We start from the raw sequence: 24,537 nt of genomic DNA, 5'->3' as shown, positions 1-24,537 counted from the left end.
TATTTTTCTTCAGAAAAATTTCAGTCCTCATCTAGGGTATTATTTCTGTGTATCACTGACTAACACGAGCCTCCCAGTATCATGGACTTCTGCCTGGAATGCCAGAGCTGCCTTCTCCCTGCCCAGATTGGAGAGCAGACTGCTGCTGCTGCCCAGAGCTGAGGGAGCTACTGAAGAGTGGAGGTGAGGCAGAGTCAGGGCAGATAGGATTATTTTGTACAATGCTGTCCACATAAAGGTGTAAACAGAATTAATCTATTTTGAATGGCTTAAACTGCTGTATTCGCTTTTGGTCTTTGTTATAAATGTAGTGTGTGAATTAGTGGGAAAATGGAATGGTGTGACTGGAAATAAGGTGAATTTCCGTAAAGAGTTTAGTTGATATAACTGCTTGGGCTTAATCAGGTCTTTTCAATAAGGCTAGGTAAACTACAATACACACTTGAAAACTGCTAATGTGCCTCATCTTTAAAAATGTAATGTGATCCTAAAAATACCTGGTAAAACACTAGTTTTCTTAAAAGTAATTTTTAAGGCCAGACTCACTGGTGCAGCCACTGCTTTTATGGCACTTTAGGACAGTAGAAGAATGGCTGAAAGATGCTTGGCAGCGATGTGATGGCAAATGCCACTTTATGCCAAAGAAGTGCCAACTTGCTGGGCACCATTTCTGCTTAATGCATCTCCCCATCTCACCATGCACACAAACATCCCTTTCTTATACACTTGCACATATTAACTTCTTTTTCCTCTCTGCTAATCCCCTGTTTCTTTGAGGATGGGAAGTGCTGAATCATGCAAAGCAGGGCTGAGCAGGAGAGAAGACATTCAAATCCAGAACTACTGCCCAAGGCTCTCACTCAACTTTTGCCTCACCCTGCAGAATGTTCTCTCCATGCTCTGTTCTTTGACATAAGTGTTCCAGATGGTTCAACTGGGCCTTCTCTGAGCAGCTCACGCCCTCCTGCATGAGTTAATCAGGCTGAAGAAGCCAGGTATTCTTCTCTTTGGGTGGAGTACTTTGAATACCTGGCAAAAGACAACCTTGGATGGTCGTCTCCTGCAAACTGCACTGCTCTAAGCACCAGGCATGGGCATCCTTGATTAGGGCACCTCCTTCCTCACCTTGGAGATGTGGTTCGGTTCAGTAAAAGCACCAAGAAGGGGCTGCAAGCACAGAAGAGTGATGCTTTGTAAGCTAGTGATTGAGGTTGCCCTGTGTATGAGGGTGAAGGTGGGGTCATGAGGTCATTACTTCACCTAGGAATTAGTAGTCACTGCCAGGCAGGGACATGTGGTTACCTATCCCTAGTTTTGTGGATCTGGAGTACTATGTGACCAAGTTTTAACAAGAAAATGCCAGCTCCCCTCCCAGGAAACCACCTTTGAACTTCTCTGGTCAAGGCTCCCTCCTGGCAGGGAAGAGGTGCTGTTTTAGCCATATGTGCTACCTCATTTCCTGCTGAGCAAGTTCCCCACTGGCTTCTGGTGTACAAGGTGGATGCAGCAACATCTCCTTTGCTCCTTTGCAAGTATCTTAGAAGAACAAAATGAGACTCATTAGGTCCTGAACATGCTAGAAGAGAGACTTCTGACTTATGGAAATGGCAGTAGCTGAAGGTACTTGCTGGCACACTCGAATTATCTAGCTAAGCTCTAGAGAGGAGCAGGATTTCCAACATGCTGGTTCTGATACCTCTCAGTGACTTCCCACTGAGCATTTGGATTTTTTGAGACCTGATTCTGGGTCCTCCAGAAGACCTAGATACCGGGCTTTTAGGAGCTGTGGGGAGGGAAGAGGAGAAGTCACAGTAGGTGAGTCATTGCCAGTGACTAGCTTGAGGCAGTGAAGCACTTACGTGGCTCAGGACTGTGCCTTTCCATGGGGTAGCCAGCTGCTTTTATTGCCATTAGCAGGCAGTGTGAGTTAGCAGGTGCCTGAATGTACCTGTTCTCCTCTGGAGATGATGCTGTGAAATGGAGATGGAGACAGTGATTAGGTGGGAACACTTCTCTTAAGCTCTATTTCCATGAAATTTAGGTGCTCTGTCTCCCTGAATGATGATCATCAAGGCCTTTGCTCCTTATTCTACAGTCTAATTCACTGAAAGAAAACCATTTTGACTGCAGAAATCTAGGTACTGAAAAATCATCCATTTCTCACCTGCATTTCACTTAGATACCGTTTGCTTGCAGTCAGACTCTCTCAATGTTACATGCATGGCATGGCTGGTCTGCTCATGCTCCTCCTCACAGCAGTCTGTGCTCCTTGGAGAAGAGGTGCTGCTCAAGGTTGCCCTGCCGAATTGGAGAAACCTCTCACTTCAGACTCAAGCATCACAGCTTTCATTTAAAGCCAACAAAACAAAGTGCTGGAGAGAATATCGTTACAATTTTGAAGGGAATCTTTCAAGGAGAAAAGCCACCTTAAGAAACTCACAGTTGCCTGCTGGAGCTAGAACAACCATGATGAAAATTATCTGCACTGCTGAGCTGATTTGTGTGGCTTCATTCACACTGTTGTTGAGTAGAATGAGATGGAAACCTGTTTTGAAGGAAAGCCAGTGCCATATTATGAAAATAAGCACAATAGTTTATTTTATGATTTGGGAAGAAACAGCACGTAACTCACCTTCTCTGTTTTCCCTATGGCACTGACGCTGGGAGATGGAGGATAGGAGGGCAGGTGGAGCTGAAGGTCACATGAACTCTACTAAAGGGCAGCCCGACAAATAGCAGCCTTTGGTCAAGCTCTTCTGTGGAACTGTTGTATACGACAAAATAACATCCTAAACCAGAAATGTCTGCAGAGGCCACCAGTTGGCAGCTCCTGTGATGTGGATGCTTAGTGCAGTACACCTGGAGCTGGTTTTGAAGAGGCATGAGAGATTAAGGTCTGCATGGGCCCAGGACTTAAGGCATTTGGAATGAGCAGCATCACAAAGATGAAATACTTGTTCTCCAGCCCTGTCTCTTGATGCTGGACCTTTACAACCATACAATTTTTCTACGTGATGCAATGATCTAAAACATCCTCCTAGCCCCTTTTCCCTTTTCAGGCCAGCATGTATCACAAAACCAAGGCAATGCCTGTGCACTTGGGTTGTTCAGCCTGCTCCCTGGCATTCTTCCTGTGCACTGTCTGAAGGCTGGTGATGATACAGAAGGGGAGCCTGGATTAAAAATCCCTTACAGTGCTCAAGATTAAAAATGAAGACTGTCACTCTTCACCTCCGACACTTCCAATCTTTTAAATGTTCCACACATCAATAAAAATAAACTTAATTAGATTTTCTTCCTGTTCCCATGAATAGTCTGCAGCTGACTTATGCCAACAGTATCATCTGAATCCATAGTTATTGGTTTGATATTCCATAAAAGTAAAATAAAGCACAGCTCATATGGGTTTCAAATGAATATTGTTAAATTTAAAGAAATCTCAGGAACAGGGAACAGAGTTCTGGTCTGAGGTCCTGGCTTTTTCACTTGTTTTCTGCTAAACCTTCTTCAGGCCTTTCCTACTTGTGCAGCCAGTGAACAAAATGTACAGTGGTGATCAAATGCCAAGTGCTAACATATTGTGGTTTCATCTTTGTACAGGTCTCGTTCAATATACCAAGCAGACTTCAGGTCTGTGTGTGTACTGTCCTCTGCCATCCTCTCTCCTCCAGGGCCAAGGGGATTTGAGAACCAAACAGGAATATCAACAGTTACTGTAATACTACTGTAATTCCCTTAAAGTACAAATAGGGAGTTCGGGGAAGGGAAGATTTTCACTGTCAGGTTTGTGGGAGTATCATGCCACAGTGATCAGTACCAAAGGGGTCCCACTGCAGAACCAGGTATGTGTGTCCTGGGGGCAAGTGATAAAGCTGCTCTTCAGCTGAGGTGTCCAGGGTAACCTGCTGCCCACAGCAGAGTATCACTTCTGAGCAAAGAGCCAGCTCACAGTGGTTCAGACCCCCTGTTGCAGCTGGCTTTGTGACTGGTGGCTCTTCTGGTGCCAAGTCCCCTGGCATGTGTAGGGCCATGCCATCAAGAAGTGACCTTCTTCGTAAGCCCTGCTTTAAATTGACCTTATGGAGGCTGAAGAAAGGAACTATCCCTGTTAGCTCCCTTTGTTTAGACCCAAATTTCTTGAAGAGATAACAGTGTCTGCAGTGATCATCCAGAGGCCTTCACATGGAGTCCTTCTTTTCTGTTCCAGTAATAACAAACCTTGCTGGCAGACTGAGAGCCCAACAGATAAGACTGAGGAATAATGTGACATTGCATACTTTGATGGACTTCAAGGACGTGCAAGAAGAGAGACTGGGACAGCAGGGTGTGCTCAGTCCTGAGAAGGCTGAAGGCAGATGGAGGTGGAGGATCACAATGCTATCTTTTACTACTCGGTTGAAGAAAAAACAGAAGATACTGTCCCACTTCTCAGATGTGTGCAGCAAAAGAGTGAAAGGCAAGGGGCACAAGTTGCAATGAAGAAAATTCCAGTTACAAATTAGTGGGGAAAAAATCACCATGAAGGTGGTTAGGTGCTGCAACAGAGGGTTTGTGAAATCTCCATCTTTAGAAATGGAGACTGGGCAAGGTCCTGAGCAACCTCGTCTAGTTTGTCTCTGGTTTGAGAAGAGATTGGGTCAGAAACCTCCAGAGTCTCCTTTCAGTCTAAATAGTTGAAAGACATCACAGAACCATAAAATAGGAGCTGCACTTGAGATCTGTACCCTGCCATACTGGTGTGTTGACCACTTCCGTGGTGTTGCAAAGATGTGTGAAAAAGGCTACAGAAAGAATTTTCTGGGGGAAAAAAGAAAGCTATTGATGAGTGAGCTTAAAATAAGAACTTACAGGGTTTAAGCAGCCTGAGAGTCTATCAATCAAGCCTATCCTACAATTTTCCATCCAAAAGTTTGGATGTTTTCTGTGATCTGCATCAAGCTTGTGCCAATGCATACTGAAGTCTTATGCCGCCTTTCTACACTCAGTCCTGCTTTCTGTTTGTTGTGAAAACCTCTGATAGAAACGCAAGCAAGGTCATATCTCTCAAAAAAAACGGAGCCCAAGGAGATTGTAAACATGTGGGTTAAGCACTAATCAAATCCTGCTGCCTCCCAACATCCCTGGGGAATACAGCAGGGACATGGAATTAGTTTATTTGCAAGAGTAGTTTATCTACAAAATGGATCAAAATTTAAACATTTTCCTTTGGCATATGGTGTAAATTTTGAGAACCTTTACATACATAATTGACTCATCAATTTCATTTGAGGAAACACAGTTCAACCTAAAACTAAGGGGAAAATTAGACTAAATATGTGTTTCTAGTTAATTGCCCAACTCATATACTGTCTAATATAGCAAAGAACATTACAACTAAGTCTTTCTGATCTTAGAGATCACGCAATAAAAGTTTACAATCACTTTCTCCCTTTTACCAAAAGAATTTTGGTACTAGTCAAATAGGAAATATTTTCTTTGTCAGGTTTGAATACACAGAATCATTGAGGCCTTTTAAGGTGCTTGACTTCATACCTTGGTTAAAGTGTCTTAAAACTTTTCCCCACTGGGAGAAGTTGTGTTTATTCAGAGCTTGATTTAGCACAGCTGTCCAAAAGCTTATTATTTAAGTCTTGCTGCTTCTTGTCAATGTGTAACCAGAAGAGACAGGAAAATATTTATTTATTCCAGTGCCATGTTTCAGTTTGTTCTCAGTTTTCCTTTCACTATTTCTCTCTTGCTGTCTTCTCATCTACACTACATGCCCTCCCTTTTTCTCCTTATGACAATGCTAAGAAAATGTGTTCTCTTAAACGCCAACCATCCATTTCCCTGAAGTATCTCTGTCACAGTAAGCAGTAATAAAGCTGGAGGATCAACACTGTTCCTGAGACCAGAGAATTATGGACGCAAGGGTGATTGCACATAGTGGATTGCACAAGTACTAAGCGAGGCACTTCTTCCATGTATAGCCATTCTCCAACACAAGGCAAAACTGGCAAGCTCTGATTTTCAAAAATGATAAATAAATGATAAAAGCAATAAAAATGACACGCAGCCCATTCTACCATCCATCTCTGTGGATGTCAGCAGAATAACAGATAGTGAAGGCCTCATTTTATGATAAAGTCAAGGCAAAGATGACAACGTAGTTAAAAAATGAATGCCTTGGCACAGAATGCAGACCTGGTAAACTTTTTAGATGCTGATGAATTATGGTTTGGACTGCAAATCCTATGTCTGTGCAATAGCTTTGAATTTCTTCAAGTTGTTCCTGGTGTGCTCTGGCCTCCTTGCTCATTGACAGCTTCCTGGGACATGTAGCCCAATCCAGCACCTGCCCATGTGTCCTTCAGGGAACACCACAGCCAGTCTTGTTTGCAGCACAGAGGACCCCACACAGCAGAATCAAGAAGAAACAGAAGGTGAAAATGTTCTCTTCAGGTGAGACTGCAGGAAGCACCAGTGGTTCGGTCCTTGAACTAAGCAAACTTCTGTTTTCTGATCCCTAACATCCACAAGTGGCAGTCCAAATGAAGGCTGCTATGTAGCAATGTATAAAATTCCCTCAAACTATGCCAAGCATTTGTCCCAGTAGTGCCTAGAAGGACAAAGGCACAACAGCAACAGATTTCCCTACAGACGCCTATGCAGCATTCGTAGTCTCATTTAAAGCATTATCCCTCCTAAACATGGACATTCTAATAGGAAAGCTTGGTGCAGGAAAATAGTTTGTATCCTAAGAAGCATCTTGTTTTGTCTGTTTTTATTACACAATGCGTCTCTGAGGGATTTTATTTCTTTTCCAACAGTAAATAGGAAGCACTGTTTTGGAGAATATTGGTTACAGCAACCGACAGGCATTAGTTATTTTTCCTTGAAAAATACATGTGCTGCACAAAATTAATTTGCAGCAGCTCCTGATAAGAACATGCAAAGTCAAGGTCCTGTATAAGAAAAGTCAAGGAAAGAAGCACTGATAACAGCTTTTTTAGACGTTGTTAGGGCAAGGGAAGTTTTTTTTCAAGGATGCTGTGATTAAAACAGTTGCCAAAATATCATGTCAGCTAGAAACTCTTTTCTTATGGAACAGAAATGGTTTTGCTTTCCTGCTGTCAATTGCAGGCCTAGCTTTGCTCTAAAAAAGTAACAGTGTGGAGGTGCTGCTTCTATGGCTTTCCTCCAGGTCTCTCTTTAATGAGTGAACAAAACTCATGACTACAGAATGAAAAATGGAGTTCTGGAGTTAGTTGCATGATCACAAGTGCCTGATATCAGTGATCCCCTCTCCAGTGATTTCAGTCTAATTATTTGTGTTGCTGGCCTTCTTTATATCGTCACATAGTGGCACACCTAACTTAAGGTGGCTACCTATTCAACATCTTGCTTCTGCAGGGATTTCTGCCTATCCCTGTTTAGGAGAGAGGGAAATACAGCTCCAGCCAGTGTGTCACTACATAAAGACCTGGGAAAGCAGGGCAGGTGTTGTGAGATTCCGGCTAATGCCTAAGCCCTGCACTGTTCTCACAGTAGAAAAGAGTTTTGCTAGAACCGGAGTGAAACCCTGGGGGGAGATAGCTGGGCAGGTTCCCTGTATTTTGGAAATGTGAAAAGGAATGACAGTGTTCACTGCAAAGGCAGTAACAACTAGCCACAGTCTTATTTTCACTATGTACTCTCACACTGGACATTTCACAGATGGATCTTTTTTTCCAGCCTCTTTAATTTAACTGGTCTATACATTAAACCATTTCATCACTTTGAATGCCTCCAGGGTACTGAACAAATACAAATTATCCCAGAGGTTAGTTTTCAGTCTTGCGCAGAGGGAGAAACCCATGCTATAATGGAGATCCAAGTGCTCAAAAAGCCTATAGCAGAAAAGTCCACCTCTCAAACAGCTATCAATGGCTACTCCTGCTATTTACATTTAATGTTAATGCTCTCAACGTGGATATTAATACTGTATTGCACAAGGAAGTGCAGCTACAGAGAAATGTCAGATTGAGAGTTTAACCTCTGAGGATTCAGGCACACAGGACCACATCTAGCCAGGCATCCAGATCTCACTGCATCCAGAGTCTTTATCTTTCAGAGGGGAGGGGTGGAAGCACTACATCCATTTGCAGCAAAGGAGGCACGTGAGAGGGAGGGAAAGCATAATGACTGAGGGAGAGCTCTGTGGTATATAAATACACACAAAATTCCCCACAGTCTTTTGAGTGCTGGGAGAGCTGGAACCAAGGATTGAGGCAGACATTTGTGGGGTTTGTTTAGCATTGAAGTTGATTTTGAGTATTCTCAGGTTTCTTGGTTTCTTTTGTGTGTCATAGTTTGTGAATAGTTTTTACTTTGCATGGAAAAAACGCATAGGCTGCTTCTAAATAGGAATAGCTAGCAAAAGTAAGGAATTCTTTAAAAATTGTTGTTTAATGTAGGGTTGCTTGGTTTTTTTCCTAATTGTGTCACCTCCTGGTAACACCCTTTGATTTATAACAACTCCAGAGGTTGATGTCATGTGTTCATTTCCTCAGGCAGGAGGTGAACCAGCCAGGCTAAGCTCACGGGAGAGCCAGTTTGCTACTGAGGAGCAAGCCAGAGCAATGTCCCTGGCTGGGGTAAGCTGTCTGGTGACAGGAGCAGGAGGATTTCTTGGCCAGAGGATTGTGCAGTTGCTGATGGAAGAAGAGGAGCCGCTGGCTGAGATCCGACTGCTGGACAAAGCCTTTAGCAATGAAGCACTCATGAGATTTGAAAGTAAGTATCGTCTTGTGAAGACTGTGTGTTATGGGTATATATGATGTTGTCTCATGTAGATCGCTTGGAAATTTCTACCTCTCATCCAAAACAGCTTTGTAGATAGATGTTTTATTTCAATCAAGTCTTGCTTTATCCTTCTCTCTCCCTCCAGCACAGAAATTGGATGTAAAACATGAAAGCAAGAGGTTTTGTTGCCAAGCCTGAGGCTTCTCTAGATTGGAATAGAGATGTATATACTGTTCATGCAGTAAACAGGCTGCCTTCGATCTGACTTGTATTACATCACAACCCACAGAGCAAAATTAGTGCAAAAATCTCACACTTCTGCTTAGTGGAGAAGGAAAAAGCAAACATTGCTATGCTAGTGAGGACTTTGTGTGTGCAGTAACCCAGAGCATACTATCCTGGGACCTGATGTAGTAGACCAGATGGCAGCGGCAAAGTTGTGGGTGCAAATACTAATGGTTTTCTTGAACCTGTGATTAGTTTGGTTAATAGTGAACTTATGCCTGAGAGCTGTGATGAGGTATCTTAAAAATTTGTTGTTATTGTTAATATAATTAATTATATTAATCCCCAGTTGCCTGGAGAGCAGAAATCTTTTTGTCTATACGCAGAAAAGACAGGACCCATTTGCAAGGGGCAATTCAAGACCCTGGCTTCTTGAAGGGACTGGAGACAGCACAAATGAGTTTTATGCCCAGCATCAGAAACAGTCTGTGGTGAGGAAAGCAGCTCAGAGTATAATATTTTCTATATCCCATTTAAAGGGATCCTGAGCATATCTATAAAAGACACACAGGAACATAAATTCAATCAAGTTCTTAAGTCCCTGCCTCACATTTATTGGACAGTGCTTTCCTCCATCACACGTTAACATTAAGACTATTCTTCCTCTGTAAAGGCAACTATACAGGAACCCTTATTGAACATCCCCATACAATTTGTAAAGAGTCATGATTTTTCTACAAAGCATTTAAATGTCTTCAAAGAATAGTAACGGTGCACCTTAAATCTGGTGCAAATTGCACAAGCCGTTAGGATGGTTTTATACAACTTGGACTTCCTCCTCATTAAATCTCATTCAGAATTTCACCGAGGATTTGCTAGATGCCCTTGAGCCTTGCAGCAGCCTTCCTGTTCTGATTCCCAGGCAGTTCCCACAGTGACAAAACCTGCGCCTGCATCAGAGGCTGAAGCCCTTGCAGCAACAGGAGCGTGTGTGGCTTAGCACTGATGCAGCAGGGCAGCAACAGAACTGTCTGTGCTGCTTCAGGCTATGAGAGCTTTGTGAGGATAACAGAGCTTCCTGGGGAGTGAAAATGACTGAGTGAAGTCTTGACTGAGCTGCAGCAAAACGTTTCCCTGTTCCCTTTCTGTTCATAGGAAAGCTCTATGCCCTGTTTCCATATCCTCCCTCTTCCTCCACTGAACACTCCACCCAAACACTCCTTCTCCTGTTTTTGCACCATTCCTGCTGCCTATCTGAACAGCACAGAAGGAAAGGAAAAATCAGGTATCAGCAGGTTTGCCCACACCCGAACACGTAGTAGGAACAACAGGCTGGCATTTCAGATGTGTTTGAATGGCCTCGAGCTCCTGCCTTTTGACTGGCAATCCCTCTGGCTGTATCAGCCTCTGTAACTACATCTCTTCAAGCACCCTGCCAGTGCTTGTGCTTGGGACTGTCTGAAATATTTTCCTGCCATTCCCTTTCATGCTCTTCTGTAGCACAGTGACTCCTATTAAAAATGCAAGGCTGCTGCAAAAACAGGAAAGCTGGAGCCTTCTAACCTGCATTATTTTTACTGCAGGGCCTTTTATTCACTGGCATATGTTGTTTGGATTTCTTCAACAGCTGGGAGCAGAGCTGAGTGGTTTTCTTTCTCACTGAGCTCTTAACACTATGTACTTGTAGTATCTTTGCAGAGTCTGGGCAGTGGGTTGTAAGACACAGGAGTACATTGAAGTTACAGCTATTTGTGCCAGGAGGCGCTCAGGGACATTCCTCTTCCATCCAAGCAAGTTTTCCGCTGAGATCTTGAGCATCACACTCAGTCTGTGTAAAACAGTGGCATTTGTGGTCTTCCACAGCCCTAGGGAGTCCAGAATGATCCAGTCAACGTCAAGTACTGTGAGCTGGAGTCTACCCACTTACACTGTGTGGTTGAGAATGAATGTCACTTTGAACATGGTAGTTTGGTGCCTTAGGTTTCCTACCTCCCATACCCACTTCAAATTTATCTTGCTGCCTTTCCTGTGCTTCCACTCATGCAATTCCTTTCTTTCTTTTATTTTTAATTTTTCTATTTTTTATTTTGTTCGCTATTGCATTGGCATTTCTGGAAAAGTTGGAAACTCATAGGTTGTTCTCAGGAGGAATATTCACCATTTCAAAGCATTGAGTCCCCTTTGTCTCATCCACCCCCACCCACACATATAATTTTTTAGCTAGATCATGTGATGCTGGAGCATTCAGTGGTTTTACACTGCTAACCCAGTACCACTTCAAAGTAGAAGGAAAGTAGAGGGAGAAAGCGCTGCTTTTTTTTTTCCCCAGGGTTTTTCCTGGAGGAAAGTTCCTACTCTGGAAAAACTTTCTCCTTCCTTTTTTTGCCCCATGTTGCAGAAATTCATCTGCCTTTATCACTGCATTCAAAACAGAAAGGCAGGGTAGCAGCAGAATATCACAGTAGCTGGAATTGGAACAGAATAAACATCTTCGCTTTCCTGGGCTAAAGAAGCAAATAAGTTGCTTTCCTTTGTAAATGAAAATTACACGCAATTTTAAATTTTCTCCTATGAGTACACGAAGTAGGCCATTTTAGTGAACCATCCAGTTAATAAGGAAAGTGGAGATCTCTCATGAGGAGTGCTTTTTCCCATCATCCACCTCACAGCTGCTAGGAGCCCTATAAAAGAGCATGAAGAAATTCAAGTAAAGTCCCATAGACACTGCTGTTTGCTTGAATAGAAATTCCAAAAATAGAGAACTGAGTTGAACAACTTCTCTCCCTCCCCTTCCACCTGACCTACATGCTTTTTTGATGCCTGGGCAATGGTTTGTGCAGATGGAAATCAAATTTCTATCAGCTGTCTACCTCAGACTGAAAACACTTTCCTCTGTTTTCTCCCTGCTTCCAAGATCACCTGTAGTTTTCCTCTTCCCTCAGAGCAAAACAGGCTCAATCTGCTGACTCTTGACATCTAGCTGATGCTGCTAAAGTAAACAAGGCCCATACTATACTTACCAGGGCAACTTCTGCTGAGTAAGGTAGAATGGAGGAGAAGCTTTCCTGCCTTGTATCACACACATGTAACTTAAATTCTAAGCTGAAAAAGGTACAAAGCAGCTAGACAACAGTTTTCCAGTGACTGATATCAACTACCAACTGCATGTGTATAAATTTGCATTTTCCTTACTCCTGCCTAGGCACAGCAACCGCTCTGAAGTGGACACATGTCTGAATTTACATTGTGAAAGCTCATGTATTTCATAGAATCATAAAATCGTAGAATCATAGAATCACTAGGTTGGAAAAGACCCACTGGATCATCGAGTCCAACCATTTCTATCAAACACTAAACCATGTCCCTCAGCACCTCATCCATCTGTCTTTTTAACCCCTCCAGTGAAGGTGACTCAACCAGCTCCCTGGGCAGCCTGTTCCAGTGCCCAATGACCCTTTCTGTGAAAAATTTTTTCCTAATGTCCAGCCTGAATCTCCCCTGGTGGAGCTTGAGGCCATTCCCTCTTGTCCTGTCCCCTGTCACTTGGGAGAAGAGGCCAGCACCCTCCTCTCCACAAACTCCTTTCAGGTAGTTGTGGAGAACAATGAGGTCTCCCCTCAGCCTCCTCTTCTCCAGGCTAAATAACCCCACCTCTCTGCTGCCCCTCATAAGGCCTGTTCTCCAGCCCCCTCACCAGCCCCTCATTGCTCTTCTCTGGACTCGCTCCAGAGCCTCAACATCCTTCTTGTGGTGAGGGGCCCAGACCTGAACACAGGATTTGAGGAGTGGTCTCACCAGTGCCGAGTACAGAGGGAGAATAACCTCCCTGGACCTGCTGGTCACACCGTTTCTGATACAAGCCAAGATGCCATTGGCCTTCTTGGCCACCTGGCCAAGTTTTTTCAGTCCTTTGGGTTACTGCAACCCCACAAAGCATTACTCACAGAGAACAAAAACGTAAGGGCTGTACAAAGAGCTAATGCTTGATAGAGCAAAGCCAACTGCCAGGTGCTTAACAAAAAGCCTAGCTCCATAGCCTGACATTTCTACATCCATACAAGTAGAGGTCAGTGTAAACCTTCAGGAAATGGAGCCCTAGAAAATGGATGCACTGTTAAAAAAAAATTTAAAAAATCATAAGCAATCATGTGGCAGTGACTGTGCTGTGATAGCAATAATGCTAGATTTAGTAGCAGTTTTGTAACTGTTGAACATTTAGTCTCCCATTTCACATCTCAGACCAAGTGACTGTGATGGAAAAAAAGAAGACCCGCAAGCCTGTGGCATTAGAATAATTGTTAAATTAATACAGGATTACATTCTAGTGTCCTGTAGAGATAGTGAGATAAACCCATTTAGAAAGATACTCCCACTCATTTGTAGATTCCAGCAGCTGTCTTGCTTAGTGTTTCTCCACTAAAGATATGGGATGAAACACTGCCTGCTTTGGAGCCAATGACAAAGCACTGGGCTACACAGCGTTTCAGTCACAGCTGTGGTTAAAAGCTGTATAAATTAATCACACTTTTCTCTTATCTGACATGGGCATTTAATCATGCTGGAAGAAGACAGATTTTGCCTGTGCTGCAGAGTCTCTTCCTGGTAACTGTGCATGAACAGCCCTTCAGCAGATCCACAGCAGAGGCTCACAAGAGTTGTAATGACACCACATCCTAAAAAGCTGTAAGTCATGCTAAGAAAGTTCTCTCCTCTCCCATGGCATAGCTGCAGCCAGCAGACTACCCAGGACAGCAGTGTCACCTTCAACTATAAATCCCTCCAGGCAATCAGCCTGTGTTGGATTGGTTTTGTTAGTTTAGTTCCAGGCTGTATTTACGTGCTTCTGCTCAGTAAAATTTAAGGAAGGATGGCTCTAAAACCTAGGACTGCACCAGGGTCACACACATAAGCTGTTGTGGAGGGAATGGGCTTAAAAAGCAGGAGTTAAGGCAGGTCAGGACTGAGGTAGCTCAGGAGAGCAGCCTTGAGAGTTCGGATTTGGACCAGAAAGATGTGCTTGCTAAAAATGACCCCACTGCACAGATGCTGAAACACAGCCAGAGCTGGATGTAGAGGCACATTAAGCCCTGGCTAAGGTGCATAAAAAAAAAATGTCAGAACTGTAAGCAATGCATTAGAAGAGCCGCACTGCGGGCAAGGTCAAGGGGCAGAAAATAGGTGTGAACACAGCTTTGTGCACACATGCTGTGAATGGAGAGAGATCATTCATCAGCTTGAAGATGGGAGCATGCCGTGCATGGATTTTCAGTATACTTGGGTTAACACTTTTATAAATAGCCAGTCACCAGAACACGCACAGCTAAAGCTTCCCCTGTGAACTTTAAAACAGTAACACCTGAAGAAAGCTTCAGGCCCTTGCTAACAGTTCCTCTTAAAAAAAAAAGAAAAGAAGGAAGCACATTGAATATTGGCTCAAAAAATACAGTAAGTAATGCAATATAGACTTCTGTAGCACTGTAATTAGCACTTGACAATATTGCCATTGGAAATTGCCTTCTGTTTTGCAAGCCAGCCTTAAAATATCGCTCCAGTGCCCGAGCACTCAGCACCTCTCAGGCACGGTGTCAGCATCCACACAGCCCTTCGCTGCTCCTTTCCGAGCTCTTCTTAGGATGCCTCTAAGGTCTCCTGTTTTGTATTTTGCTGCCCTTGCAGAGTTCCAGGGTAAGACTGAGGTGAAAATCCTGGAAGGGGACATCCGAGACGTGATGTTCCTGCACCGTGCCTGTCAGGGGGTCTCCCTCATCATCCACACGGCTTCCATCATTGACACCTTGGGCCTCGTAGAGAAGCAGCTGCTCTGGGAAGTGAATGTGACAGGTGAGTGGGTGAAGAACCTTTCTCAAACCCATGTCTATTCTGTATTAATCATCATCTGCTCAGGAAAGGGAACACCTAGTTTTGAGCCAGATCAGTCCAGTTTGCTGCATCATGTACAGACATGCAATTGAGTGCAAAGCATACACATGTGCAGCCCCATGCAGCTCTGTCACTCTCCACACCCAGCATGCACCAGTCTTCCACTGCAAGGCACAGCAGGATCATTTACTCTTGTCAGCATTCACATATGCCTATCCTGACAGTTACACATGCTCTGCCTTCAGTAGGGATGGACATAATCCCATACCCAGTGGACCTCTGAATTCCCAATGCAGGAGGTTTCTCATCCCAATGAGAAAAATTTGTTCTTATTCTCCCTCACCCGGTATTATAGCATAAGTGCCTGTGTACATTTTTGAATTTTTACAATCGTTGCAGTCTTTGGCTGCCAATTACAGCACACTAGCACTGCTAACATACCAGGCCAGGCTCTCTGCTTTGTGTTCTTTTCCTTCCTCGTCTTCTCCTTTTCCTCTCACTATGTTTTCATGTGCATGAATGAGTTCAGATAAGCACATGCCCTCCCACCTTAAAATTACTATTAAAAATCACAGAATTACAGAATCACAGAACCACCACGTTGGAAAAGACCCACTGGATCATCGAGTCCAACCATTCCTATCAAACACTAAACCATGCCCCTCAGCGTCTCATCCACCCATCCCTTGAACACCTCCAGGGAAGGTGAATCAACCACCTCCCTGGGCAGCCTGTTCCAGTGTCCAGTGACCCTATCCATAAAAAATATTTTCCTGATGTCAAGCCTAAACCTCCCCTGGCAGAGCTTGAGGCCATTCCCTCTCGACCTGTCCCCTGTCACTTGGGAGAAGAGGCCAGCACCCTCCTCTCTACAACCTCCTTTCAGGTAGTTGTAGAGAGCAATGAGGTCTCCCCTCAGCCTCCTCTTCTCCAGCCTAAACAACCCCAGCTCTCTCAGCTGTTCCTCGTAAGACCTGCTCTCCAGCCCCTTCACCAGCTTCGTTGCTCTTCTCTGGACTCGCTCCAGAGCCTCAACATCCTTCTTGTGGTGAGGGGCCCAGACCTGAACACAGGATTTGAGGAGCAGTCTCACCAGTGCCGAGTACAGAGGGAGAATAACCTCCCTGGACCTGCTGGTCACACCGTTTCTGATCCAAGCCAAGATGCCATTGGCCTTCTTGGCCACCTGGGCACACTGCTGGCTCATGTTCAGTCGCTGTCAACCAACGCCCCCAGGTCCTTCTCCTCCAGGCAGCTTTCTAGACAGACTTCTCCTAGTCTGTAGCACTGCACAGGGTTGTTGTGCCCCAAGTGCAGGACCCGGCATTTGGCCTTGTTAAACCTCATGCCATTGGTCTCAGCCCAGCAGTCCAGCCTGTTCAGATCCCCCAACAAACTCAAGGCTATGGGAGGGAAGGGTTTCAGTGACTTTTTACTTCATGATTAGCTCTCTCTTTCTACTAAGAAGCCCCTGCTCTTCATTAAAAGATCAGATGAAGGGGAAAGCTTTGGCTTAGAAATAGCCTGTAAGGCATCACCTGCCAGGAAATTTAAATATATTTCCTAAAAGAACAAACTCATATCCCTCCCTGTGATCTCAAACCCCTCTATGCCTTTCAGAGAACTGGTACTGCCTAACCTATATGCACACTCACCTCTCTGTCTGTGTTGCTTCAGCTGCCTGGGGAAGATTTGGGGAAGATGTTCTTTATTTATATGAAGAGTTTTCCTGGTTCTTTGTTCCTCTCTGCTACAGATAGAGGGCATCTTCACAGAAAAATAAGGAGCATATTTCTACAGGCACCACTTTCAATGTTACTGGCTACTCACCAGTGTTCAGAGTAAGACGGTTTTTTGTAGTCAAGTCATCTCTTATATGCACCTTATAAACAGTAGGATGGCATTTGGGTTGTTTTCGCCTGGCTCATGGCCTTTACATTCAGCTTCAAGACCCTTTCATTTCTGCTCAGACGAAGCCATAAATTGACACTGGCCACAAATTAGAGCCCAACGGGCAGCTTCTTAGGTCCTTGCCAGGAAGGGAGCACAGAAGGGCAAGTTCCTGTAAACCTCTGCATTAGGTAGTATGAAAAATGAATATCCAGGGTGGTAGTTCAGAAAGAGGATTTGTAAAGCTCTGTCTTTGTGACCATACTCCTGCTACAATCTGTTCTTCACACCAGAATGTGTTGCCTGAATCCATAGGGGAGAAAACCCCAAAACAACAAAAAAACCTGAACAAATATTAAAATGCCCCAAAAGCAGAAAGGGCTCTAACTCTGAGCCGGAGTCAGTGATAGAGAGTTTATTTTAATCTACCCCATCATTCATTTTGCAGGTTAGACTTAAGCAAAAAATACCTAGGCTTTCATAATTATTTCAGATCCACCTCCAGTGGAGACTGCCTATGGGTGAAATAAGACCACTGGGCAGGTGAGGGTTAGATTATAACATCTGGTAGAATGAAAATATACCCTAGTCCTGCTCCTAGATCAAACTGACCCCAAGGACAGTAAATACTGCATTCTTCTTCCCTCCTTCCCACCATTTCTGTTCTGATGCTCTTCCGGCTTTCTGACCAGACAAGACACTGCTATGTACTTCACAGACTTGGAGGATGAAAGCCTTTTTTTTCCTAGAAAACAGAACTCATGACAGAATCATAGAATCATAGCATCATAGAATGGTTTGGGTCAGAAGAGACCTTAAAGGTCCTTCAGTTCCAACCCCCCTGCCATGGTCTGGGACAACTCCCACTGGATCAGGTTGCTCAAAGCCCCATCCAACCTGGCCTCAAACACCTCCAGGGATGGGGCAGCCAGGACGTCTCTGGGCAACCTGGGCCAGTGTCTCACCACCCTCATAGGAAAACATTTCTTCCTAATGTCTCATCTAAAACTCCCCTTTTTCAGCTTTAAGCCAGTCCCCTTTGTTCTCTTCCTGCACTCCCTGATACAGAGCCCCTCCCCAGCTTTCCTGTAGCCCCTTTCAGTACTGGAAGGCTGTATAAGGTCTCCTCAGAGCCTTCTCTTCTCCTCTCTAGGCTATACAAGCCCAGCTCTCTCAGCCTGTCAATACAAATATGTCAAGGAATTAGATGTGCATGTTCACAAAACGGGTTAAACTTCCCATGGTGCAGGATTTCCCCCTGCTTCACATGCCATACGATGCCACAGAGCAAAAATATCTGAAGAGAAGCCATTTTTTAGAAGGAGGGGAATTAAGGAATTAATTAAGTATAATCCAAACAAAAGTACCCTCTGTGACTCAAATCCTCAGCCAGAAGGGCTTTGTGTGCGAGCAAAACTTGGAGACCTGTTTCATGGAAGATTTACTTTATTACATGCTATGTGAAAGGTGTCCAAATTCCCATTATTATAAGAACCTTTTAATTTTTACACTTAACTTTGATTTGCAAATAAAACACATTTTATTTGGATTAAATTGATCTTGAACAGATACGAATGGCCAAGATAATTTTATGTTTGCCTTTTTTAAAACATGCTATCTCAGTTGATTTTATCTAGCCCTTCTGCTCTTTATTACTTTCCCTCACTTTCTAAACATCATTGATGGCAGGAATTAAGATACTATTTTTTAACGTAGTATATTTTTAATTAATTAATTTTCCAGATGACTCTGTCTTGTGTTTCACCTAAACATAGTGACTTGCATGAACTCACTTTTCATGTGAATTTAGACTTAGTCCTGGCTGTGTAAGCTTTTTTCTTTGCACTTCTTTAGTGTTTCTTAAAGCGCCACCCAGGTTTACTTTCCATTTGTTTCAACTTCCTTCTTATTCAAGCTTGAAAAAAATTAATTTGTTGCCCTAACAATATTCAGTTCAAGAATTCTTCCCATCTCCCACTCATTAATGGGTCTATGTTTTGCTACTGGTATTTCTCAATCCTCTGAACTTATTCATTAAATATTTAGCAATGCTAGCCTGCTCCGTACTCTGCTGCCGTTAGCTGTTGTAACAGACCAAGCAGACTTCTTAGATCGTTTATGTCCCTCACTGTACTGTTTGACTTTATCCCCTTGATTTTAGGTCACACCCTTAGGCCTGAGATCATATTAGTCATTTTGGTTTAATGTTCCTTTGCCAAAGACATTTTCAAATGTCTTTGAGTTGTATCTTCTGTTCTGAAGTCACTGGCTCTTTTATATATACTCCCTGTCATTGCACCATACACAACAAATAAGGCTTGTTTTGCCTCAAAACTCAGAAGAAAAAAGAGCCTACTTGCCATTAAAACATCACAGTTTATTAAAATAATTACACTCCCCTTGAATATGCTTTCCTAGCTTAACCCTCTTGCTACTTGAAACACCTTGAACTTTCCAATTTACCTCTGCTCTCCTCAATGAAAGTATTATGACAGGATTTTAAAAGTAAGAAATCCTGTATCACTGCAAGTAAAACCCAGAATATGCTGAAAAAAGAGGCATATATACACAAGCATCATTTTGCTCACTGCACATTGCTCTTTGGCAACATGGTATCATGCATTGTTCTGACAGCTTTCCCTTCAAGCCCTCCTCTAAAGCCAGCTGGAAAGTGATTCCCACTGGGTGAAGCTGCTTTTAGAGCAAACCCCACATTAATGCTGTCCCTGCTTAGCAAACCACCCAAGAGCATCCTCAAGCCTAGAAAGCAGGGGCTGCAGCACACAGGATGGATGGTACCTAATGAGAAGAGCAGCCTCTGAAGGTTCTCAGCCTTAAGCCAAGTCAATCGAACCAGCAGGCACAAGCCCCTGAATCTGTGGTCAGTATCCATGCTAACCTAAGCAAGACCAAAATATGACTCTTGACATAAAAAACCTCCCACACCATGCAATTAAGACCAAGTGTTCATCCTTGTTTAACTCAATTGGGTGCACTGACACCACTTAAATACAGATGTAAGGTAGGTTCGCTTTCATTGAAAATGCTGCCCAGTTCAGAACAGGATTCTTCCAGCCAAGCTCAGGCAAGACATGCTGTTTCTGATATAAAAATCCCACTTTTTCCTGCTTGGAGAGTTCTAGACTGACTTGCTTGTTTCTTTTTTGAAGGTACTCAGCTACTGCTGGAGGTATGTGTCCGCTGTAACGTCCAGCACTTCATATACACCAGTACCATAGAAGTGACAGGCCCAAACAGCAAAGGTGACCCTGTTTTCAATGGTAATGAAGATACAGTTTATGTGAGCGTACCAAAATTTCCTTATGCCCAGACTAAGAGACTGGCAGAGAATTCTGTGCTGAAAGCAGATGGCCAGGTATTGAAGGATGGTGGCACACTGATGACTTGCGCCCTAAGATCAATGTACATTTTTGGAGAAGGATGCCCATTTCTTCAAGGTCATTTGGATAAGTGTCTGTTAAACAAAAATGTCTACCTGCGCTTCTCCAGAAAGGAGGCTCTGGTGAACCCCGTGTACGTGGGAAACATTGCCTGGGCACATGTGCAGGCAGCCAAAGCCCTGCAGGTTCCACAGAAGGCCAAGAACATCAGGGGGCAGTTCTACTACATCTCAGATGACACTCCTCCTATGAGCTATGCAGATCTAAATTACGAGCTGACCAAGGACCTGGGGTTTGCAATTGAGCCCAGGCTCCCCATGCCTCTGACGATGTTGTATTACTTCTCGCTGCTGCTGGAGATCGTGAGCTTCTTGCTCAGGCCCTTTGTCAGATACATCCCCTCCACCAACCGCCACCTGGTCACTCTACTGAATACCCCGTTCACCTTCTCTTATAAAAAGGCACAGAAGGATTTTGGCTACACACCCCGCTACACGTGGGAAGCAGCCAAGCAGTCCACTGGTCAGTGGCTTGCCTCCATTGTCCCACAGAGAAGGGAGTACTTGCAAATCGAGACCGTCTAAGTCTTAAGAGGAGGAGAGGGCTGGCTAAACGAGCAGGGCCAGGAGCCAGAGGGGAGCTGGTTGAACGGCAGCGCAGCAAACTACAAAATATTTAAATGAAGACTTAGTGTAACAGCCCCCTCATCAACACCTCCCCCTCGCCCCAATTCAGAATAAGAAAAAGCGAAATGTTCCTTTGTTTGTTGAGTACACACTGATCAGAACCAGCTTTACTGTAGTACTGATCCATTTCTTTATGTGCAGCATGAAGACGCTATTTTAGTAAGACTCTATACTGTCCTTTATGGGAACACATCAGCCCTTCTTTTCATTCCATGCGTCCATTAAAGGTTTTGTAAAGCACAGTTCGTCCTAGAACTATGCTTACACTTTACAGATAATGTCCTACTCACACCCTACTCATTCTGCTCTTGCCAAACACGAAGCAAGGTAGAAGGCACATGTTTGCAAAAGCTGTTACAAACCTTACTCACTTTTTCAAGAGTATAGTCCAGTTTCACATGCCATTCATCTGACAGTCAAGCTTGAGAATAAATTTGGGCACTGTAAGCATTGTGAGGCCAAAAGTACAATATTAGTGCAGCATAGTTTTAGTTAGGCTGGTGTGTGAAGGGAGAGAAGGGTAAGATTTGGTCAAGTGAAGAGTTCTTCATCCAGTCTCATTTTCCTAGTTACCAGTTTTGCAATAAATCTGACGAGTGGTGAGAAGAACAGATTCAACGAGATGATAAGGAGAAAAATATTGCAGGATGGCTTTGTTCACTGAAGAGTTTCCATTGCAGAGTCAAGACATTTGTGAACACTGAGGAAAAATAAGCAGTGCAGGAAAAAATCATGCTATTTCCAGATTTCAGCAAGGAACAAAGGCTTGCTTTAGCTGTGCTGTCCCTGTGCTTTCCTGAAGGCCATGTGAGTTTATGTAAAATGTGTAACTTGACTTTTGGGCCAAAAATGTAGAACTTATCTGAACAAATGTTTGCTCACTTCCTGAAAACAGCTCTGCAAGATGGTAATTTCTCTGTTCTGTTTAGGATGGTGTGAATAGAAACATTTTACCTGACTCTGTACTAATGTAAATAAATCACATTTCTCAAGGTGTAGGCAGATTGTGATCTGTGTTGAGCTTGATTATTAAGTGTCCTAGACGTTAGATTGTCCCATTACAAATATTACTATATTACTATTGTCTTTAGTAACATTTTAGATGAAGTTTACAATATCTGAATCAACGGAATACCAGCCACCAGAGCTTCCAGCCATATGCTGGGGCCACAGAAATAAATTAATTCCCCAGAGAGGCCATGATTTTGTCCAACTTACAGCAGTAGTTTACAAAGGTCTTGCCCCATCCCTTTGCAAAGGGGCCAAGTAAACACAACAGATCCATGTGCTTATGTCTCACCTGCTCCAGCATTTCAGTATAAGCTGCAGATCCACGCAAAAGGGCAGAACAGGCACATGTGCTCTCTTTCCTCCATCATCAGGATGAGAATCCTGTGACTGAAGCACCTTTCACTATCAGAGCTGCTCACTCAAGTGAACTTAAGAAGGAGCCAAAGTGTCCGATTCTTCTGTTAATTGTGCAGCATTTTGAAGCAAGCCGCTGACAGTGAACAAAGGACCAACAAGTGGTGGCACAGAACCACCTGAGCAACAAATCTTGTGTGTATCACAGACAAATGGGAAGTAATTTGGGGAGCCCTCTCTCTGTATTTTTAGTAGTTGCTGTGGTCTGGACGTAATTTGGCCAACTTTGTTTTTGAACAAAAGGTGGTCTCCTTTTCACAGGCAGCTGCTGAAAAGATCAACCCCTGCCTCTTAGCTTTGCTGTTAGACCAATTGTATGTTTGTTTTTTTCTAGTTTTGCTTGAATTCAGGCCTCAAAATCAACCAGAATGAGTTAAAATGAATACCACATCAAAGTCACCCACTCATTACCCCCATTCAGCTACTAGCAACTGCCCCGGGCACACAGGTGTGATAGTGTGCTTCTGCCTTGCTGCTGTGACAGCTTCAAATGCCTAAGTTTTGGTGTTTAAATACAGACCAGTTTTAGGCAATTAAATTTCACTCATAATCCCTAAAATTTTTTTCTAAAAGATTACTAAACCCCAGTTTGTTTTCTGCCTGACAGGACTCTGAACTGCAGTATAGTTCTTGATAACAATGATTTCCCTGTGAAGGACAGTAAGGGCTCCAGGTGCGACTTCATAGAATCCTAGAAAGGTTTGGGTTGGAAGGGACCATGAAGGTCATCTAGTCCACATCCCAACCCTGCAGTGAGAAGGGATGTCTTCAACTTGATCAAGTTGCTCAGAGCCCCATCCAACCTGACCTTGAATGTTACGAGGGATGGGGCATCCACTTCCTCTCTGGGCAACCTGTGCCAGTGTTTCACCACCCTCAGCATGAAAAATTTCTTCCTAATACCTAGTCCAAACTTCTCTTTTAGTTTAAAACCATTAACTCTTGCCCTAACCCTTGCTACAGGCCCTGCTACAAAGTTTGTCCCTATCTTTCTTATCAGCCCCCTTTAAGTATTGAAAGGCCCCAATAAGGTCTCCTCGGAGTCTTCTCTTCTCCAAGCTGAACAACCCCAACTCTCTCATCCTCTCTTAATAGTGCAGGTGTTTGGGGTCTTTGATTATTTTTGTGGCCCTCCTCTAGACCTGCTCCAACAGGTCCACGTCCCTCCTGTGCTGAGGGCTCCAGAGCTGCACGCAGTACTCCAGGCAAGGTCTCACCAGAGCAGAGCAGAGGGGCAGAATCACCTCCCTTCACCTGCTGGCCACAGCTCTTTTGATGCAGCCCAGGTTACGGTTGGCTTTCTGGGCTGCTAGCACAATTCACCAGCTCATTTCCAGCTTCTCATGCATTACCATGCAGATAGGAGTCAAGTCTTACTTACTAGTCCTGTTAATAATCATGACTTTACACTAGCAATTGCACCCTCAGACCTCTTCATACATGCTTTGTTCCTCTTCAGACTGAACTCCAGCTCCTGTTGAGCTCTGTTCCTCTCCTATCCTGTTCCTTTGCCCTTTGCTCTCCTTCAGACCCCTCTGCGCATGCTCCATTGCCCTTCTAGTGCTTGTGTTTGCATACTTACCCCTTGTAGCCCCCTCTGTTCTCACTATGTTCCCTTCTGAACCCCTCCATCACTGCTCTTTTCCACTCCCTTCCCGTCTAGCTGGTTCTGTTCCCTGCCAGCCCCACCTCACTTCATGCATCTTTCAGCGTCTCACAAGTAGAGAAAGATGGGCTCTTCACCTTGCAGCCACCCCAGGCAAACCAATGCCTTGCTCTCCAAAAACCTGGGAAAGATTAGCGAAACAGACCCTAACAAGATCTGGTCTCACGATCTCTGAAACAGAGACAAGTGACAACACAATACTGCTTGTGAGGAGCTCTGTGAAGACTGATTCTGAAGCTCACACTGTTGCAGGCATTAGAACTTTGCAGGGAAAGAGGTACTGGCTTACTGGCATCCTCATAGTTTGTGAACTTTTTTGGCTTTTCAGGAAGATGGACCCAGCTCTTTGGGGGAGAAAAACTTCACAAAAGGAGATTTTCTAAGAAAACCTAATGCTCTTGAGGGAACTGAAGTAGTTCTGCAACTCCCCTCCAGCCTGCAATGGCATTTTCTATCACTGCCAAGCCGTAGCCTGATGTGGTCCTACCATGAGATCTAGGGTACGGGCTTGAGTTCCCATCTGCTTGTGAGTAGACTCCTTGATCTCTCTCCTTACCCTTCCTCAGGTGTGTAATGATTGACCTTTTCTATACTGGTGACA

At 44.0% G+C, this 24,537-nt stretch overlaps 1 protein-coding gene across 3 annotated transcripts; it reads left to right on the top strand.

The window, feature by feature from the left end:
- The first annotated feature begins 8,117 nt into the window (after positions 1 to 8,117).
- LOC138725445 (3 beta-hydroxysteroid dehydrogenase/Delta 5-->4-isomerase-like) lies at positions 8,118 to 20,906 on the top strand. 3 transcript variants are annotated; one of them, XM_069866380.1, is made up of 4 exons: positions 8,118 to 8,264; positions 8,532 to 8,754; positions 14,665 to 14,829; positions 19,929 to 20,906. In XM_069866380.1, exons 2-4 carry the CDS (start codon positions 8,601 to 8,603, stop codon positions 20,741 to 20,743), a joined length of 1,134 nt encoding a protein of 377 aa, XP_069722481.1. In that variant the 5' UTR covers positions 8,118 to 8,264; positions 8,532 to 8,600; the 3' UTR covers positions 20,744 to 20,906. The 3 variants fall into 3 exon arrangements, with proteins under 3 accessions (XP_069722481.1, XP_069722497.1, XP_069722489.1); XM_069866396.1 differs by having other exon boundaries at positions 8,224 to 8,302; XM_069866388.1 differs by having other exon boundaries at positions 8,262 to 8,400.
- The last annotated feature ends 3,631 nt before the right edge of the window (positions 20,907 to 24,537 follow it).

Source organism: Phaenicophaeus curvirostris, chromosome 1 (assembly GCF_032191515.1).
Source record: "Phaenicophaeus curvirostris isolate KB17595 chromosome 1, BPBGC_Pcur_1.0, whole genome shotgun sequence".
Lineage (NCBI taxonomy): Eukaryota > Metazoa > Chordata > Aves > Cuculiformes > Cuculidae > Phaenicophaeus > Phaenicophaeus curvirostris.
Note: the sequence above shows the minus strand (reverse complement) of the source record. Positions and strands in the feature narration are given on the sequence as shown.

Coding starts and splice junctions, on each gene's coding strand:
- LOC138725445 (XM_069866380.1), top strand. CDS start 8,601: ATGTCCCTGGCTGGGGTAAGCTGTCTGGTGACAGGAGCAGGAGGATTT. Junction 8,755..14,664: donor AGCACTCATGAGATTTGAAA/GTAAGTATCGTC, acceptor CTGCCCTTGCAG/AGTTCCAGGGTAAGACTGAG. Junction 14,830..19,928: donor CTGGGAAGTGAATGTGACAG/GTGAGTGGGTGA, acceptor TCTTTTTTGAAG/GTACTCAGCTACTGCTGGAG.